The sequence below is a fragment of the Geotrypetes seraphini genome, chromosome 5 (genome assembly GCF_902459505.1).
Source record: "Geotrypetes seraphini chromosome 5, aGeoSer1.1, whole genome shotgun sequence".
In the NCBI taxonomy this organism is placed as follows: Eukaryota; Metazoa; Chordata; class Amphibia; order Gymnophiona; family Dermophiidae; genus Geotrypetes; species Geotrypetes seraphini.
In genome coordinates this window covers 102,564,564-102,582,321 of record NC_047088.1, presented here as the reverse complement: position 1 = coordinate 102,582,321, position 17,758 = coordinate 102,564,564, and the positions used below count along the sequence as shown (strand labels likewise).

The 17,758-nt window shown below is 46.1% G+C and overlaps 1 protein-coding gene across 11 annotated transcripts in view; it reads right to left on the bottom strand.

Moving 5' to 3' along the window:
• URGCP (upregulator of cell proliferation) overlaps nt 1-17,758 on the bottom strand; it is a 148,132-nt gene that overhangs the window by 57,424 nt on the left and 72,950 nt on the right. For 3 of the 11 annotated variants that reach the window (XM_033945900.1, XM_033945902.1, XM_033945901.1), the window contains one exon: nt 12,299-12,370. The exons of the other annotated variants lie outside the window; for them this stretch is intronic. In XM_033945900.1, coding sequence (XP_033801791.1) covers nt 12,299-12,370 — 72 coding nt within the window. The remainder of the gene's footprint in view (nt 1-12,298; nt 12,371-17,758) is intronic. 11 annotated transcript variants of the gene reach the window in all.

Here is a 17,758-nt window from a genome sequence, read left to right as displayed (position 1 = left end):
CAACGCGAGCGCGGCTGGGCGAAAAAGAAAGCCGGCATACTCTACATCGGTGGTTTTCAACCTTTTTACACCCGTGGACTGGCAGAAATAAAAGAATTATTTTGTGGACCGGCAAACTACTAGGACTAAAATTTTAAAACCCTATTTCCGCCCCATCTCGGCAACCTCAGTCACCTCAGTAACTATAGAAAAATAGACAAATATATTGCAAAATATAGACAGCAGATATAAATTCTCAAAACTGAATTGAAAATAATCACTAAATTGAAAATAAAATCATTTTTCCTACCTTTGCTGTCTGGTGATTGATTTCATGAGTCTCTGGTTGCGTTTCCTTCTATCTGTGTATCCTTTCTTTCATTTCTTTCTTTCTGCACTCAAGCCCAAGAATTGTCCCTTTCTATTCCCTCCCTTTTTTCTTCCTATGTCCTTAGTGCCCCCGGTGCCTCCTTCCCATGTCTTTAGTGCCCACAGTGCCTCCTTCCCATGTCCTTAGTGCCCCTTCCTGTCTTTAGTGCCCCCAGTGCCTCCTTCCCATGTCTTTAGTGTCCCCAGTGCCTCCTTCCCATGTCCTTAGTGCCCAGTCCTGTCTTTAGTGCCCCAAGTGTCTCCTCCCCATGTCTTTAGTACCCCAGTGCCTCCTTCCCATGTCCTTAGTGCCCCTTCCTGTCTTTAGTGCCCCAGTGACTCCTTCCCATGTCTTTAGTGCCCCCAGTGACTCCTTCCCATGTCTTTAGTGCCCCAGTGCCTCCTTCCCATGTCCTTAGTGCCCCTTCCTATCTTTAGTGCCCCCAGTGCCTCCTCTCCATGTCTTTAGTGCCCCAGTGCCTCCTTCCTATGTCCTTAGTGCCCCCAGTGCCTCCTTCCCATGTCTTTAGTGCCCCCAGTGCCTCCTTCCCATGTCTTTAGTGTCCATAGTGCCTCCTTCCTATGTCCCTCTCACTGCCTTCCACACTTTGTCCCACCTCCAACCCTGAAGCCTGCCTGCCTGCCTGTGCCTGTCTACCTTTCTCTCTCCCTAGCCAAAGCCAGCCTGCTGCCTCCCTGCCGCTCAAAAAAAAAAAAAAGCCTCCATCTTTTTCCCCTTCTCTTATCGCCATGCTGCAGCTGCTAAAGCCGGAAGTCTTCTTTCCGACTCAATTCTGAAGTCGGAGAGGACGTTCTGGGCCAACCAGGCAGCGATTGACTAGCCCAGAACGTCCTCTCCGACGTCAGAATTGACGTCGGATAGACTTCCTGTCGGCTTTAGTAGCTGCAGCATGGCGGAAGGAGCAGGGGAAAAGGAGAGGCTTTTTTTTTTTCTTTGCGCTGACCGGCAGAAATTTAACCGGCGGTGCTCTTCCAATTCAAAGGTGAGGTAGAGGGAGGGAGATGGGGACCGCGTGATCTTGATTGCCTCACTGCGGGGATAAGTCCATTCACCGCTCCACGGGGCAGTGAATGGCCTTGTCTCCGTCCCGCAGAGGCCACTATTTTTTCTTCCCCATTTTGGCGGTTTACCCGCAGCTAAACGCGGCTAGCTAGCTGGGCTGTCTCCGTTTATGTCTTTGAATAGTGGGCAGTAGAATTTGAAATGTATTCTTGCTTGTATTTGGAGCCAGTGTGAATCGAGGTATGATACTGTGATGTGGTCGTATTTCCTCAATGAGTAGATAAGTGTTATAGCTGTGTTTTGTATTGTTTGTAGTTGTTATATCATGGTTGCATGGTAGGGGAGATAGAGGATGTTGCAGTAGTCTAGAATCTAGTAGACCAAGGACTAGGGATTGGACCACTAGCTGGAATTGATTTTTGTCAAAGAATTTTCAAACTTGTCTTAGATTTCTCATGACTGTGAATGATTTTTGTATTGTTTTATTGATTTGTAGTTGCATGGTTCAGCCTCTGTCTATCAGCATTTCCAGAAGTTTTGGAGTGGGTTAAATGGGGTATGTGATAGAGTTTATTACTAGGTTTGTTATGGTTGGGGTTTTGCTATTTTCGAGGAGGATAAATTTTGTTTTGTCAGAATTTAGTTTGTTTGTACTCTTTCATCCATGTTGCTACTGTTTCTAGTGTTCTGTGCAGCTTGTCTGTCATGGAGGGCGCTGGTTGGTCAAAAGGAAGGAGGATGGTAATGTCGTCTGCGTAGTTGTAGGAGGTCAGCCTAGTTTATCTAGGCAGGTGGCGAGGGAAGCAATGTATAGGAATAATGTGAGGGATAGATGTGATCCTTGGGCACGCCATAGGGATTGGACCATGGTTCTGATTTTTCATTGTTTGTCTTTACTCTGTAAGTTCTGGATTGTAGGAATCCTTTACACTCTGATAGTACCTTGCCTGTAATTCCTATCGAGTCTAATATTTGTAGTAGGATATCTTGGTCTACTAGGTCAAAAGCTGTGGTGAGATCTAGTTGAATAATTAGCATTTTTTTGCCTGTGCTGAGGTGTTGTCTAGCAGTGTCCATGAGGGATCCTAGTAGAGTTTCAGTGCTGTAACAGTAGTCAGACACATCTGTTATAATACAAGGCTTTGCTAGGAAATTTGGAAGATAACATCATGGTTGACTGATTGGAGATATGTGTTCCTATCATTAGTGAAGAAAGATGATCCAACTGACTGTGGAATTTATCATACAATTGCTCTGATTCCACATACATATGAGATTCTACTCAAGATATTCAGTAGAGCCCAACCCATACCTGGAATGAAAACTGCCCAAAGTTTAAGCAGTGTTCAGAAAAGGGCAAGGAACAAGAAATATAATTTTAGATGCGAGGTGGATCCTTGAAATGACAAAAGAATACCAAAAGGATATCTAGATGTTTTCCATTAATTCTATCAAGGCCTTTGACTACAGAAATCATGAAAACTCTGGGCCACTACAAAGAATGGGTATATCAGAACATCTTCTGATAGTTCTCATACACAGCCTTCACACTGATCAAGAAGCAACTGTTCAAACAACATGGGAAAACAGAATTTGCCCAATGAAAGTATTATTAGTCTAAAAGCAGATGTGAAATGGTATGCTGGCTGTGTTAGACCACTTTTCAAGGTAATGTATAGAAATAAAATAAGGACATAAAGGAAATAAAGTATACCTTTTTATTGGACTAACTTAATGCATTTTATAATTAGTTTTCGAATGTAACCCCTCCTTCCTCATATCAGAAATAAGAAAATGTAGTCAAATATTAATACATATAAGGAAACATGAAAGCATTCCAGTGATAGTTTCACAGAAAGAAGGAGGGGTGAGTGGGTGGGTAACTAGGAGACAGAGGCGACAAAGCAGTTTAATTTCTTTGTAGTGTGAAAGAAATCCAAGGTCTTTGTTAAGTCCTGTCTGGTAGGTATCAAAATATTCCATCATTTTAATTTCAAAGGTCTTACGTTCTTGGATTGTCTTAAAATTTCCTTTTAGTATTCTTACCATAAAATCATTGGTGCAGTGATTAGTTTTTCCAAAGTGTTGTTCGACAGAGGTGACATCCTGATTAGCATTGTAATTTTTAATAAGATATCCTTTAAAATGAGATTCTTCATCATAATTCCCAGACAGACAATGTTTATTATTATGTTTATTAAATGGGAGTGGAGGACTAGCATAATGGTTAGTGCAACGGACTGATATCTTGGGGAACTGGGCTCAATTCCCACTGCAGCTCCTTCTGATCCTGAACAAGCTACTTAACCCTCCACTGTCCCAGGTACAAAAAAGATTGTGAGCCCACCAGGGACAGAAAAAGTATCTGCATATAATATGTGCAGCACTGTATATGTCTAGTAATACTACAGAAATGATTAGTAATAATATTAGTAGTAGCAAAACCTGAGGAACTTGCTTCAATTCTCACTGCAGCTCCTTGTGACGCTGGGCAAGTCATTTAACCCTCCATTGCCTCAGACACAAAATAAGTACCTGTGTATAATACATAAACCGCTTTGATTGTAACCACAGAAAGCAGTAAATCCCTTTCCTTTTTCTCACATGTTTTCAGTTTATACACAGAACAAATAATCAGAGAAGCCACGCTATATGATGAAGGTGTGAAAGTTGGTGGAAGACTCCAACTTTTGTTACACTGATGATACAGTACTATATGTTACTAGCTGAAAGTGAAGATGATCTGAAACACCTGCATATCAAGATCAAAGATCATAATCTCAAAATGGGTTTGCAATTTGCATCTTAATATAAAGAAGATAAAAAGCATGACATGGTAAAATCAATCATATCATCCTTGATGAAGAAGCAAACAAACAAAATTGACCCTTAATACTCCACAGACCTGAAGGCCAACCAAGACAGGAACAAAAACACTGTGGAGACGACAATGTCCAAGATGCAGGTCTTTATTGAAAACACAGTCAATTAATCACCTGACGAGATGTCAAGGACCCAAAAAATGGGGACTAAGGACCCAACACGGTCCGTGTTTCGACAACCCTGTCTTTTCTCAGGGGGTCCCTTAAAGTCCTAATGCAAAAACGTGGATCAAATTCTAAAACCTAAGGATGGTCACATATGGGGATGGACTGGTCCAAGTAGAAAACTCTGCGCAATTGAAAAAACATCAATAGCTGGAGATCAGAAGGGCATCATTATTCTTATCCATGACTTTCCAGCAGTCATCAATGATGTCAAGAACAGTTTCAGTACTGTGGAATTTCCTGAATCCCGATTGGAAGGTGGATAGGGCTCTTTGTTTATCGATCAAGGAGTATACTTGGTTTAGTACAGCTTTTTTCCAAGATCTTGGAGACCAAGGGTAGATTGGAGACAGGTCTAAAGTTGCTGGGCATGTTAGGATCGAGAGTAGATTTATTCAAGATTAGTCTGATGCCACCGAATTCCAGTTTGTGGACACTAGAGAATGACACGGGGACAAATTTGTCCACGTAGGAACTCAATTTCCCCATCCTGTCCCCATCCTTGCCCCATTGCTCTGCCTTAATCTCACAAGCTTCGAACACTTATGATATTAGTGTTTGAGGCTTGTGCAGATGAGGATAGAACTTGCAAGGATGGAGCAGGGACAGGAAAAGAACTCGCAGGGATGAGATGGAAAAATGAGTTCCTGTGGGGGATGGAGAAAAATTTGTCCCCATGTCATTCTCTAGTGAGCACAAAGCCTATTTGTAAGAGGTGTTGATGAGAGGAAGGATGGAGTCTAGAAAGGCATCTTTCACAGGCACTAGGCGGTGTGACAGAAAGTGGTCTAGGATGGAGCCAGAAGGGTGAATAGTATCTAGTATTTTGATGATGTCATCATGGGAGACTGTCTCGAAGTGAGTTGTAGTTGAGTTGTAGTTTTAATTATCTTGTCTGAGTTGGTGGGGGGAATGATGAGTTGAGGTGTGACTGTATTTTGTCTACTTTGTCAGCATAGTAGTCTGAGAGTGTTTCGCTGTTGATTTTGGTGTTAAGGCATTGATTGTCTCCTTGTGAAGTTGTATGTATCTTTTTTGTTAGTTTAAAAAGGCTTGTTGATCTATTGGGGGTCTTTAATACTTATTGGGAGTAGTATATCTTTTTAGCCTCTAGGGTGGCTTTTTATATTTTTCACACAGTTCCTTCTATTTGGACCTTTCACTGTGTAGCCTGGATTCGTACCATTTCCTTTCCACTTTCCTTAGTTCTTTTTTTTTGGTTCTTAAGTCATCAGTAAATCAGAGGGAGGAGTATTTGTGGGGATAGTATTTGATCTCTTTGACTGGCGCTAGCCCTTCAAATAGGGTTTTTACCTCAGTGTGCCAGTCTACAGCAGCTTTGTCAACAGATTCAGAATTTGGTTTTAATGTTCCCATTAGGTTTGAAAGGCCTGTGAAGAGGTCCTCTAAGTTGATAGCATCATTGTTGTATGTCTTATGTTGGTTTGCTTTCTGATTGATGGTTAATTCGTTGCATAGGTGTGGTTGAATGTGATCAAATGGTAATCCGTTCAAGGTATTGGTTTGTTGGTACAGCCAGGGGTTCCTGTGGTGAGCGGTGTATCTTTTTGAATGAAGATTAGGTCTAGGATGTGGCCCGCTGAGTGGGTTGGTGAGGGGGACCATTTGCTGGAAGCCTAGGTCTGAGAGTGAGATAATGTCTGCTGGGGATCCAGTCTTGTTTGGGTAGCTTGCGAAGTTAAAAGTCTCCATGTATGATGACTTGGTGTATGTAATAACCAGTTTGCTAAAGATGGATAGTAGGTCATCTAGGATGGCCATTGAAGAGTGTGGTGCTTTGTATATCAAGGTTAGATCTCTGTTGTGACCCACCAAGAAGATGTATTTATCAGTCATGGGTTGCAGCTGGACTTAATCATGGTGGTTACACCTCCACTTCTAGTCTCTGTGTGTGAGCAAGCTAGAAACATAGAAACATAGAAAAAAGCGGCAGAAAAGGGCTATAGCCCACCAAGTCTGCCCATTCCAAGTATCCCCCCCTCCTGAATTTACTCCCTTAAAGATCCCACATGAGTATCCCATTTTTTTTTTAAATCCGTCACGCTGCTGGCCTTTATCACCTGGGGTGGGAGTCTGTTCCAATGATCCACCACTCTTTCGGTGAAGAAGTACCATGTAGGACGCCCATGTGGGATCCCTAAGAAGGTCAGGGCATAACACTAGCTAATCTTAAGGGGAGGGTCTATAGTGGGCAGACTTGATGGGCCTTGGCCCTTTTCTGCCGTCATCTTTCTATGTTTCTATGTTTCTACTTCCTGGGATCGCCATGAAATTTCCCTCCCCTGATTTTCAGCGGATGCCCTCTGGTGGTTGAGGGTCCCATGAGCCAGAATATATCATCTTCCTACTCGATGCGTCCCGTGATGTACTTATACGTTTCAATCATATCTCCCCGTTCTCTTCTTTCCTCAAGTGAGTACAGCCGCAACTTCTTTAATCTTTCTTCATACGTGAGATCCTTGAGCCCCATGACCATCCTGGTGGCCGTTCGCTGAACCGACTCAATCCTCAGCACGTCCTTTCGGTAGTGTGGGCTCCAAAACTGAACACAGTACTCTAAGTGAGGCCTCACCATGGCTCTGTACAACGGCATCATAACTTCAGGTCTCCTGCTGACGAAACCTCTACGGATACACCCCATCATTTGTCTTGCCCTGGAGGAAGCCTTCTCCACTTGATTGGCAACCTTCATGTCCTCGCTAATGATCACTCCTAGATCGCGTTCCGCCGTGGTCCTAACCAAGGTTTCACCATTTAGTACATAAGTTCTACGTGGGTTTCTCCTGCCCAAGTGCATTATCTTGCATTTTTTAGCATTGAAGCCTAGCTGCCAAGTTTTTGACCATTGTTCCAGCAGCAGTAGGTCATGTGTCATATTATCAGGTGATAAGCCACTACCTACTATGTTGCAAAGTTTGGCGTCGTCGACGAACAGTGATACCCTTCCTCTAAGTCCTTCCGTCATATCTCTTATGAATAAGTTGAATAGAATCGGGCTAGCGCTTGGTATCCTGGTGGCAAAAGCATAAGGTAGCTCAATCATTGTTTTTAAGCCAGGTTTCGGTAATTAGGAAGATATCCCAGTTATTGTCTGTGAGGAGATCATCTATAATAATAAAATGTTAAGCGCGCATCAGGGAAGCGGCAGAGGAAATTAGGCCAGTAGAAGACCCGAAGCAGTGTTTAGTGTGCCTGGGACGCTTCTCCTGCTGCCGGATTTGTCAGCCGTGTAGCGGTGGGAGGGTCAACGGGGGTTTCTGTTGTGCCGGGTAAGGTCGGCGGGGGGGGGGGGGGAGTCGCGGCGTGTTAGTGGTGTGTTTAAGGTTGGGGGGAAGGGGGAGTCGCGGCATGTTAGTGGTGTTCCTAGGGTCGGCACAGGGGGGGTTAAAAACATGCTGCTCAGGGGGATGGGGTCAGGCAGGCATCGGGGGGGTGTTCAGTGGAAGGGGAATGGGAGGCAGGCAGGCATTGGAGGAGGGATGGGGGTTCAATGGAAGGCAGGATGGCATGGAGGATTCCATGAAAACATGCTGCTCAGGGGGATGGGAGGCAGGCAGGCATTGGGGGGGGGGGGTTCAGTGGAAGGGGAATGGGAGGCAGGCAAGCTGGCATCGGAGGGGGGGTGGGGGGTTCAATGGAAGGCAGACAGGCAGGATGGCATCAGGGGGGGTTCCATGGAAACATGCTGCTCAGGTGGATGGGAGGCAGGCAGGCAGACTGCCATCAGGGGGGATTTCGGTGGAAGGGGGATGAGAGGCAGGCAGGCTGGCATTGGAGAGGGGGTGGGGGGTTCAATGGAAGGCAGGCACGCAGGATGGCATCGGGGGGGGGGGTTCCATGGAAATATGCTGCTCAGGGGGATGGGAGGCAGGCAGGCTGGCATGGGGAGGTTTCAATGGAAGGGGGATGGGAGGCAACGGAGGGGGTGGGGGGGGGGTTTCAATGGAAGGCAGGCTGACATCGGAGGGGGGGAGGAAGGAGGCTCAGGGGGCACTAAGGACATAGAAAGGGGCACTGGGTGCACTATGGACATAGGAAGGGGCACTAAGGACATAGGAAGGAGGCACAGGGAGATTCACAGACAGAAAAAATGACAGACAGGCAGCATGCAAGGAGAGAGAGACAAAGAAAAAAAATACCCAGACAGACAGACATCTACTCTAGCACCCGTTAATGTAACAGGCTTAAAGACTAGTTTAGTATAATGTCTTTGTTGTTTACGGACCTTGCATTTGCTAGTGCGATTTTGAGGTTTTTGGGTGTGGGTGAGGGGGGTGATGGTGGGGAGAGGTCTAAGGTAGTGGGGTCTGTGTGCTAAGGATTTGCTATGGGGAAGGTGACTTGGGACACCATATCTACCCTGTATATATATATATATATATATATATATATATATATATATATATATAAATTAGACTGAATATTCTGCTTGGAAGTCGATTGCCGACGGATCTGTCCTTTCTGCACACCTATTTAACATCTATATTGCCCCTTTATGTGAAGTCCTTAGTTTTTTAGGAGTGTGTTATTATCTATATGCAGACAACATTCAATTCTGTTAAAGAAACTTGATTTTCTGCAATTATTTATGAATATGATTAATTCGTGGTTAACAGCATTTAGGTTGTGGTTGAATATGGCTAAAACACAAATTTTGTTCTTTAAAACAGTTCCCTGAATATTTCACTTGTGGCAATGTGAATATTCCTATTGTCTGGGACGTTAAGAACATAAGAATTGCCACTGCTGGGTCAGACCAGTGGTCCATCATGCCCAGCAGTCCGCTCACGTGGGGCTCAAAATAAAAAAAAAAGTCTAAAAAGTGGTCTAAATGGGTACTTGGATGATCAAAAAGCCTGATTACCTGCATAACCAAAGCTGGTAATAGATATATCTAAAATCAGCTTAGGCCTTTCCCCTGCCTCTAAACACATAGAGCGAAAAGAGGCGTTTTTAGAGGAGGGGAAAGGGCAGGAGGTGGACCCATCTGCACCTAGGCATACAGCAGGTATAACCAAACCTTTTGATAGGTTGCCTAGTCGGCACTTATACGTTTTGACTTAGACTAAGTCAAAACATGTATAAGTGCCGAAAACGGGCCCACTGAGCTGATGGTGGCTGGTGCGATCAGCTCAGCAGGCTGGCAATCTACCCACCCCCCTACCATAGCCATCGCGGCGGGAGAGATAGCTCATCTCCCCTGTTGCGATGCGATCACCCCTCTACCCGAACTGCTGCGACCCGCGGAAAGAGAGATGCCCAATCTCTCCTGCCGCGGTTTGTGACAGTTCGGGTAGAGGGGTGATCACATCGCAGCAGGGTAGATAGCCAATCTCTCCTGCTGCGATGCATCATCACCCCCCCCCGACAAGATCGGGGCAAGAGGGATCCCAAGCCTTCCTGCCCCAGAGAACCGCAACCCCCCCAACAATCGGGGCAAAAGGGAGCCCAAGCCCTCCTGCCTCGGTGAGCCACAACCTCCCGCTGATTACAATTGGGCCAGGAGGGAGCCCAAGCCCTCCTGACCAGGTGAACCCCCACCCCCCTCTAATGGCTGGCCTTAGGGCCTGATTGGCCCAGGTGGCTCAAACCCTGCCTACAAATGGGGCCTAAGGCTACTGGGCCAATTCGAGGGATGGCTGGCCTGCCGGATGGGCTTAGTACCCATCTGTCTGGCCAACTTCTACAGGTACGGGGAGAGGGATTGGGGGTAGGGGGGGTCTCACGGGTCGGCAGAGGGCGATCGTGGGAGAGGGGTGTGTTGAGGGCAGGAGGGCCTAGGATCCCTCGTGCCCGTATCTTAGTGGGGATGGGGGGTTCGCCTGGCCAGGAGGGTTTGGGCTCCCTCCTGGCCCCACCGTAATTGGTGGGTGGGGAGTTGTGGCTTGCCGGGGCAGGAGGCCTTGGGCTCCCTCTTGTCCTGATCATTGTGGGGGGAGGGGGGGATCGTGGCTCACCAGGGCAGGAGGGCTTGGGCTCCTTCCTGCCCCGATGTTGTCAGGGGTGGGGGTGGATTCTGTAACCAGTGTTGTTTTTGACAGACACCTGTTACAGAATTCAGCTTTTAGGCAAAGGACTGGCTCCTCCTTCGCCTAAAAGCCCTTGTTTTGGGCGTTTGAGACTTAGGCTTGTTTTAGATTGATGATATGGTGTAAGTTTAGACGTAGTGGTCGTCTGGGCATTTAAACAGCTGAACGTAGAGGCAGGCCATTATATAAAAAAAAAAAAAACAACCCTCCTTTTGGATGTTTTTTTTGATAATGGACATTTTCCCTGCTTCTACTTTCAAAGTTTAGGGCCTTAGGCCAAAAGGGGACTTAGACGTTTTTTTTATTATGTCCCTCCACAGATTTAGGTGTGATTTTGGATTCTTCATTATCTATACATTCTCATGTGAATGAAAATTGTGCTTGTCTTTTACAAATTGAAAATTTTGAGAAATTTACATGATTTTATAAGCAACAGTAATTTTTAGGCAGTAGTTCATGAATTTGATTACAGTAATATTTTACATTTAGGGTTACCAAAGTATCCCCCTCTTTTACGAATGCATAGCGTGGGCTTTAGCACCGGCAGTGGCGGTAACTGCTCCGACGCTCATAGGAATTCTATGAGCGTCGGAGCAGTTATCACTGCTGCCAGCGCTAAAACCCGTGCTATCCTATATAATAAAAAGCTAGCCACGCATGCGCACTCAGACCTGCGTGATCTGTCTTCCCTGATCCGTAGGTCCGTGGCCAGAGTGCATATGCGGCGGCTACACAAAGCGGGAGAAACAGACTCAGGATGGGAGGATGCGCCGCAGCAAAGTGCTGCAAAGGTACTGCAGGGGAAGAGACACATAGAAGACACATATCGCTTCTACACAAACCTCCCTCCAGCGTTGGCAATCGCAGCACGTTAAACAGGCTGGTTCGCGACTTTCTCCTGCAGTTGAGTCCCTCTGCCGCGTCACTAATGATGTCATCAATGACGCGACAGATAGACTCAACGGCAGAAGAAAGACGCGAACCAGCCTGTTTAGCGTGCTGCGAGGTTTGCTATTAAAGTCATCTCGCCGGGAGGGTCGCAAAGTCAGCGGGGGTTGGGCTAGGAGGGGAGAGAACCGTCTGCCTCGGGTGCTTCAGACAGCAGCAGCGTTTACAATTCGCTGCTGTTGCGGCTTCAGGCCTTCCTCTCTAGCGGGTCCTGCCTACTTCATGAACACAGGACCCGCCAGAGAGGAAGACCTGAAGCCAGCAACAGCAATGAATTGTGAATGCTGCTGTTGCCCGATGAAGTAGTTGAAGGAGGAAAGTGAGCAGAGGGGGAGAGAATGGCTTGGAGGGAAGAACATAAGGCAGGGCATGGAGGGAAGGAGGAAGGTATGCCAGACCAAGGGAAAAGGAAAGAGGAGATGGAGAGAGGCCATATGGGACAGAGAGAGAGGGGGCGCACACTGGATGGAAAGAGAAGAGAGGGCAGTGAATGGAAGGGGCAACATAGAGGGTGAACAGTATTCTAGCACCCGTTAATGTAACGGGCTTAATGACTAGTCCGTTCATAAAAGAGGGGGTATGTGTTCAAAGCTGTTAATATGTGTATTATGTATTGTTTGTTTTTATTATCTTAAGTATGTTCTTTTGGATACCACCTAGGTTTGGTGTATAAATTTTAAAATAAATAAATAGCATAGAATGCTACTGCACATTTGATTTCAGGAGTTTCCCAGTATGATCATATTACTCATTTGATACCTAATTGCAACTTAAAATCCCATGTGTATTATAGTGAAAGACTTACTGGAATTTTCCAAGGTCAGAATCAAATGTTAATGTCCTGTGGCTTTGCTTAAGAAAAACTGCCATTAAATTCATACCTGTGCCAGTTTCTTCCTCTGAAATCTCTGTTGTTGACGCATTTTCTGAAGTCCCTTCCAGATATATAGAGTCTTCAAGCAAAAACAGACAATGCAGAGATAGTGACAATACTGTAGCTGACTAAGAAGAAAGTTGGACAGATATCATGACTGTGAAAGAAGGTTGGGTTGTTTTTATTCCTTGTTCTTGCAAAAATAAAGGTCATTGAACATGTAGTAATAACCTTTTATTGGCTAGTTTAACACATTTGTGATTTGCTTTGAAAAATCAAATGGATTCAGTTAGTTCACTGACAAGATATAATCTAAAACCATGGACCCTTAATATCTTTCTAAGCAGTACTAGAAAAAGATAATTCTCCTACTCCTGCCTAAATTCAGATACTAGGCCCTATCTCTTCTAGCTCTTCACCAAAGCCCCTTGCAGACAATTGAGCTTTTCCTCTCCCTCTTCCTGATGGTCCAGTAGTGAATCGTAGTAGAATCGACCTTCCTTCGCTCATAAAAACATAGAAACATAGAAGATGACAGCAGAAAAGGCCTACAGCACATCAAGTCTGCCCACTCTGCTTACCTACCCCCTGTCTATGCCCTAATGACACAATTTCCTTAACTTGACCCTCGTAGGGATCCCACATGGGTATCCCATTTATTCTTAGTCTGGCACGCTGTCTGCCTCAATCACCTGCACTGGAAGCTTGTTCCAATAATCAACCACTCTCACTGTGAAGAAATACTTTCTGGTGTTGCCATGAAATTTTCCACCTCTGAGTTTGAGCGGGTGCCCTCTTATGGCCGAGGGTCCCTTGAGAAAGAAAATATCATCTTCCACTTCGACACGTCCCGTGAGGTACTTAAATGTTTCGATCATGTCTCCCCTCTCCCTACGTTCCTCGAGAGTGTAGAGCTGAAATTTGTTCAGTCTCTCTTCGTATGAGAGACCCTTGAGCCCCGAGATCATCCTGGTGGCCGTCCGCTGAACCGATTCAATTCTGCGCACATCTTTACTGTAATGTGGCCTCCAGATTGCACACAGAATTGCACACAGAAGCGCTAGCTAATTGGCTTCCGTGAGTTCTTGCAGGCCCACATATATACTCGAATATAAACCGAGACCCCCATTTTTGGGCCATTTTTTTGGCCCCAAAATCTTGATTTATATTCGAGTATATATGGTAACAGCAAGGGGCCCAGGTCCAAGCTTTCAGTTTATGATTCTGGAATACCCAGTGAAGCTGACGAAACCAAAGCTACCTCTAGATCAGTGGTCTTAAACTCAAACCCTTTGCTTGGCCACATTTTGGATTTGTAGGTACTTGGAGGGCCGCAGAAAAAAATAGATAATGTCTTATTAAAGAAATGACAATTTTGCATGAGGTAAAATTCTTTATAGTTAATAAATCTTCCCCGCCTCGAAGGCCTGCATGTTCCCCCCCGTCTCTGTAGTGTCCTTGGCCTCCCAGTCTTAGTTTCAGCTAATTACTACAGCCTGCAGAGATGATCGCTGGTGCTGTAGCGTTCCTTGCAGGCTGAAATCGTCAGGGGCAGGATCGCAGCAGAGCGAACGTGCTGCTGAGGACAACGCCAGCCTGCAAGGATTGCTACAGTATCGGTAATCCTCTCTGCAGGTTGTGTTAATTATCTGAAGGTAAGAGCGGGAGGCCAGGGGGGAAGCCGGAGGACGCTGCAAAGAGTGAGCAACACTAATACAGACTAGTGCTGCCTGATTCACGATTCGAATCGGTTCACCGATTCACTTCGGGTGAATTGATTCGAATCGATTTAAATTTTAAAAAAATCGGCTTCCCGATTCGGACCCTCTCCCCTCGCCCCCTAAACAGGAGCGGGTGAGGAGGGAGGGTCATTCGGGAAGTGCTGCGTCGGGCTTCCCTCCTGGCCTCCCCGAAAGACTGCGCCCCCCCCCCCGGGAAGGCCTCCGTGTTCCCCCTGGCCTTCCCAAACCGTTTATCTTATACCTTCAGCCGAAGATCGCCAGCTACAGCTCTTTGCACTGCAGTGCTTTGAGCTGTTTCCTCTGCTGCGGTCCCGCCCCCTCCTCTGACGTCGGAGGCTTTCAAGGGGGGGACAGGCCTTTAGGGATGGGGGGACAGGCCTTCAGGGGGGAGGTACAGGCCTTCATGGGGGACAAACATTCAGGGGAGGGGGGCCCTGGTGCAGAAGTACACGGAGGGAGGGAAGGGGGGTTCAAAGAGATGTGCATATGCCGGACTTTTGGGGGGGGGGGAAGAAATAATGGGTCTAAAAATAGAGGAGAGGGAGAGAAATGATGCACAATGGGATTTAGGGAGGGAAGGAACAGAAACGGAGAGAAGTTGGACACAAGGGATGATGTGGAGGGGGGATAGAGATACTGGATAGGAGGGTAGGTGGGAAAAGAAAGGGAGAGATGGTGGACCCTGGGGTGGTGGGGAAGGAGGGAGAAATGCTGGATGAAAGGGTAGTTAAGAAAAAGTGGATCTGTGGATGGAGACGAAAAAAAAAGAAAGATGCCAGACCTTTGGAGGAGGGAAGGGAAACGGAAGGGGAGGACAGAGATGGCACGGAGAAAGAAGAAAGAAGGAGACCCTGGCAAGCAAGTTATCAGAAGACAACTAGAGCCTGGGACCGACAAGATTTGAATAATGACCAGACAACAAAAGGTAGAAAAACTAATTTTTATTTTCTGTTTTGTGATTACAATATGTCAGATTTGAAACATGTATCCTGCCAGAGCTGGTGTTAGACCGCAAACATGAGCTAGGATTTAACAGAGAGGAAAAGTCTTTTTTGTTTGTTTATTTTGTTTACACCACAGTGCCAGTGTGGTTAGGAGAAGGCAAAGGGGGTGAAGAGGCTATAAAATAAACCCACCAGGATGTTTGAAAAAATCACCCAATTGGTAGGAAAATTGAATCGAAAAACCAATTCAGTAGGCTGAATCGAATCAAATCGAAATTTTTTTTCCTGAATCGGGCAGCACTAGTATAACCCATGGGCTGCAAAATAGTACCTGATGAGCCGCAAGTTTCAGACCACAGCCATAAATGGGCTACAAAAACTATAACAATATAATAATAATAATAATAACAGTTTATATACCGCAATACCATTAAGTTCTATGCAGTTTACAAAAGATTATTGGGGTACAAGTTGAGTTGACGTACAAGTTGAATTAACTTAAGGGATGTGGGGAACAATTGGGAGAAAGGACAGGAGAGGGGAAAGAGGGAAGTGGGTCAGCTGTCTAGGTCTTTCGGGAATAGGTGGGTTTTGAGGCGTTTCCTGAATATCTCATAAGTGGTGGGCAATAGGAGTTGTTCTAGGTCTTTACCCCATAGAGCAGCCTGATGTGAGAGAAGATGCTCATGGTGTTTTATTAGTTTGCATCCTCTAACCGGGGGAGAAATGAAGTGCGAGTGGGAGCTTCTCTTGTGTTTGTTGGCTGAGAAGGAGAATAGGTCAGTGATGTATTTAGGGGTTAGACCGTAGAAAACTTTAAAACAGAGGCAGGCAAACTTAAAACTTTACACGAGCTTCCATCGGCAACCAGTATAGCTGTTTGAAGTATGGCGTCACGTGATCGAACTTCTTTAGACCGAAGATTAGTTTGGCCGCAGTGTTTTGCATTAGTTGCAATCGTCGCATATTCTTTTGTGCATTATAGTGCATTCAAGGAAAACATAACAATGAGAAAGAATACAATAGATTTGGCCTAAAAAGTGGAGAAAAGACCTCAGTGTCACTTTGGATTTAGTAAAAAAAAACAAAACAACCAAAACTTAGTCCTCTGGACAAAACAACTTCAAAAAATAGTTTGAAGATGCGGACACATCCTGTCTAGAAAAACTCCACTCTATATAAATTCTTTACTTGAGTAAAAATATCGATCGGATAAGTAGCATAATAACTTTCAAAAATGTTTCCACAGCTTAATAGCTACATGACATCAGTCCTAACAAAACTCAAAGCAAAGGAAAAAAGAACAAAACACAAACTTATTTGCAGCAGGAATTTCTTCCACACAGTATGTGAACAGGGTGCAGAAAAGACTTGGAGGAGCTGCCTGCAAAGGAATTCACCCATGACCAGGACAAAGCCACTAAGGGCATGGATCGGATCTAATCCTTGAGGGATCCGATCTGTGTCCGGGGGGCTGATTCACGAATCGCCCTCATGCAAATGAGGGTGATTGGAATCACGCCTCCAACCGACCGCTGGGATTGCAATGTAGCGATCCCGACGCATGCGCAGACTATCTGTAGATGGTCTGCGCATGCGTCATAGAGCAGTGACTTTTTTTAAAAAAATTTTTAACTAGCCCACTTTAAACGCACTGGCTAAAACCACAGGCTTGCACTGCGTGGGAAGGCCAGGGCAGCGCATGGGGGAGGGGCTCTCTCAGCAATTAGATCTGGATCAACACATCACATTCTTACCACAGTCTGCACCTCTTTTAGGTTTGGCACAAGGCAGAGAGGCAGGAGATTCGGGGCAGAGCAGGGTGGCAGAAGAAAATTGTTGCAGAGAGTCGGGGCAAGGAGCAGGAGATGCAGTCGGAAAGCAGTGAACGACTGGTCCCCAGCAGTCACTTGTTTGTGATTGGCCAGCCCAGTCAGTGTTGCAGGTTTTTTGTTAGTGAATTGCTGCCTACCTACATTTGAATGCTGTACCCCCCTCATTTGCATGCGCCGGATCGGAGGGTGATCGGGACAGAGGTTAGTGAATCGGGATGCAAAGGGGTCGCTAAGTGGTCGGAATTTGATCGGTGGGCTTAGTGAATCTAGCCCTAAGAGATTGCAAGTGATAATCAACTGAATTGTTTTATCCTATTCTACTAGTCTAGTAGGAAGAAAGGCGGAATAAGGAAAGGAGAGTCTATGGACTAGTAACTATAAACGCTGTTGCTTTATGCCTTCGCCTATACTATGCCACTGATGTAATTCTCCCAGTTGCTTAAAGATTTTTATTTCAGTAAAGCTTTTGGTTCAAGAACAAACTTCTGGATATGGACTGCTTTACTGCTTGAGAGAACAGTGCAGTATGAGTGATATTAACAATGTTGTGGACCTCTCAGCCTTTGTTAGTCTTGGATGTAGTCCAAACTAGAGAGCTGCACGGGAACGGGGACGACGGGAATCCCGCGGGCATCCCGCGGGTTCCCCCTTCGGGTCACGGGGATCCCGTGGGGACGCCCCCTAGGGTCGCAGGGATCCCGTGGGGACGCCCCCTAGGGTCGCGGGGATCCCATGGGGATGCCTCCGAGGGTCGCGGGGCTCCTGCGGGGCTGGATGTACTCAGTCGCGCGGCTCTTCTTCTCCCTACCTTCTCTGCCTGCAGCACAGAGCCGAACGGAAGTCTTCCCGACGTCAGCGCTGACGTCGGAGGGGAGGGAGGGCTTAAACAAAGCCCTCCCTCCCTCCGACGTCAGCGCTGATGTCGGGAAGACTTCCGTTCGGCTCT